Raw genomic sequence first — 2,594 nt, forward strand, 5'->3', positions numbered from 1 at the left:
GTGTTTGCCTTGTGGTAATTCCCCAGGGAATCTATTTGGTCATATGGGAGTCAAAGAGGCACAGATTTTTCATTATTCTTTTACTGGGATGCTGGTTTGTGTTACTTCAAAGACCTAAATCTTAGTTTTCATGGAGAAGATCCTTTGTGCATGTACCTATTTTTGATGTCTGTACTGATCACTGTTAACAGGTTCTACCATAAAAATATTGGAACTTTTGTACAAATGATGATGTAATGTTGCTCCTTAGGCTGGATTACTATCTTGCCATAATTAAATTGAAGCATAGCGTTTGTTAAGTGTGGGACAAAGTAAACATTCAAAATTTCTACATAAAGTTGCTCTCTTCTGGCATGTAACTCATATATTAACCTACAGTGGCTTTACTACAAAAAGCATTTTAAAAAGTGCTTTTTATTTGTCCCTAAGAGAGCATTTAAAGAGGAGCTGAATTTTTAGTGGGAGAAAAGGTTCTACTCTGTCAAAGGGAGCTTTGCTTTCATAGGGAAGTCAACCTAAATCAGGTTATAAATGTTAAAATGATCAGAATTCTTTGAACTCCTATGATATTGATATGATTTTTCCACTTTTTTAAAAAAATTATTCTTTTAAAGGCAGTGTTATATCTAAACTCCTCCATGGGATTATCTTAAATATTTTAGTTCAGTTGGGGAACTCTGGACTTTTACTCTATCTCTTAAGCTGAGAAACTTGGGGTAATCAGATTTAATGCTTCTTGCAACATTAAAATATTATTCTGTATCAGCAAAGCAAAAGCATTTAAATAAATCTGAATTATTTGAAGTAGTTTAACAGATATTTTTGCATATTATTTGGGACTTTGAAAAAAAGGTTTTCCATATAGCAACACTGGAAAAGGCCTTTATTCTCTGGTTTTCCTGTTGCATCAGGCTAATCACAACTGTTTAAAAATTCAGGTATTTGTTCTTCACATCTAAATAAACATGCTTATGAGGTTTTTTTATTGCTCTTTCCCACACACAGGGAGTTCTGAGTGCTACCCCACTTGTTTTTATCATCCCATCAGCGTGTTATCTAAGGCTGTCCAAGGAGCGGTGGAACCATTCAGACAACTTAATATCCTGCCTGATTCTTGTTCTTGGTGTGCTAGTGATGGCAGTTGGCTTGGTTATGACTGTCTTGCATCCCCAGGAATGTAGCCATGGAAAAGAAATGTTCTACTGCTCCCCTAGTAATGTTTCTTTACACAACAGTACACTTCCACCATAGGTAGCACACTAACCTCCAGACTAGATCAGTCACATCTCATAGGGAGCCATACATGCCAGTTTAAAGGAGAGTGGAACAAAGAGCTGTCATGTTTTGAGATGCACTAGGAATCTTAAACTGTATAACTGTATTTACATACTTGATTTTGTGCTGCCATCCTGTTTCAGGTAAGACTTAAGTTTTAACAGTTGAAACACAAATTCTCAGAGGTGCCTTTCAGCAGACATTACTTGAATAACTTGCAAGTCTACCAAAAAGGTTGCATTTTTTTAACTTAGTCTGCAATGCTGTTAAAAAGCTAGAAATTAAATGTTTTGAAATGTAAACCTCTCCCATGTTTCATTGATTTAACTTAGTTTTTATTAATTTTATAATCCTTAATGTATTATTTATTAGCTCACTATAGTATGAGGGTTTTTTGAAGTCCTGAGAAAAAGTATGTCTGGATCTCTGTGTATTACAATTCTGCTATTAAATTGAAAGACCCTTATTAATTCTGTCTTTGATTTTGCAGTAACTGTCCTTTAGAGCTGAAAGCTTCCTTTTTATTAGCTCTTGAGTAAAAGGCAATTTTGCATTCTGACTGAACTGTAACTGATACAATTTAATTGTAACTCTTACAATATATGGTCTTCTAATTGACAGATATTGCACAAATAAATTCACAAGAGTGAATTTAAAAAGATTCAACTAGGCAGTCTTTGTAAAAATTTCAAGATTGACAAAGAAGGAAATTACATTGCAGCTGAGTTCTTACATTTATAATATTATTCATTATTTCTGAAACGGAATTTTGAAACTAACATTCTAAACCTGATTATCATTCTAGTCCTCTGATTCTTTTCAGTATATGACTAATGATTTTGTCATGGTTTGTCAAATTCTGGTGATTTGTTATATTTTCCAAAATTCATTTAACATCAAGGATTAATGTGTATATATATATGTATGTGTATATATACATAAGTATATATAAAAATCGACTCACATGCCTATAGGATATGAGTAATTTGAGGTTGGTAATATGGGTATCCTCAGTCATATCAATGCTGTCATTTTGAAAATGTTTTGTTATCAAATCAAAATGTGTACTTGAGTTAAGTTTTGCATTACTGTGATCCTTGTGGTTCCTCATGCCAGCTAGATGCATAACGCTTCTTCATTTTTATGCTGCTTAATGGGGATGGGTTTTGTCTTCCCTTCATATTGCATGACAGAGCTATTTCATTGAAGATTTCCAGCTAAATAGATCTTTAAGCAAGGGTCACTAGATGGTGATAATACTTGTAAGAATAACACACTTTTTAAAAGTACTGCTTCCAAAATAAATGCTTTAAATATTA

The 2,594-nt window shown here is 33.3% G+C and overlaps 1 protein-coding gene across 1 annotated transcript in view; it reads left to right on the forward strand.

Annotated features, from left to right (window-relative positions):
• Positions 1–2,594, forward strand: part of SLC38A11 (solute carrier family 38 member 11) — a 24,411-nt gene extending 21,817 nt beyond the window's left edge. Inside the window, exon 11 of the mRNA XM_008634809.2 lies at positions 1,006–2,594. Within this exon, the coding sequence (XP_008633031.1) occupies positions 1,006–1,251 (246 nt within the window). The 3' untranslated portion in view covers positions 1,252–2,594. The remainder of the gene's footprint in view (positions 1–1,005) is intronic.

This window comes from Corvus brachyrhynchos, unplaced genomic scaffold, assembly GCF_000691975.1.
Source record: "Corvus brachyrhynchos isolate BGI_N302 unplaced genomic scaffold, ASM69197v1 scaffold255, whole genome shotgun sequence".
NCBI lineage: Eukaryota > Metazoa > Chordata > Aves > Passeriformes > Corvidae > Corvus > Corvus brachyrhynchos.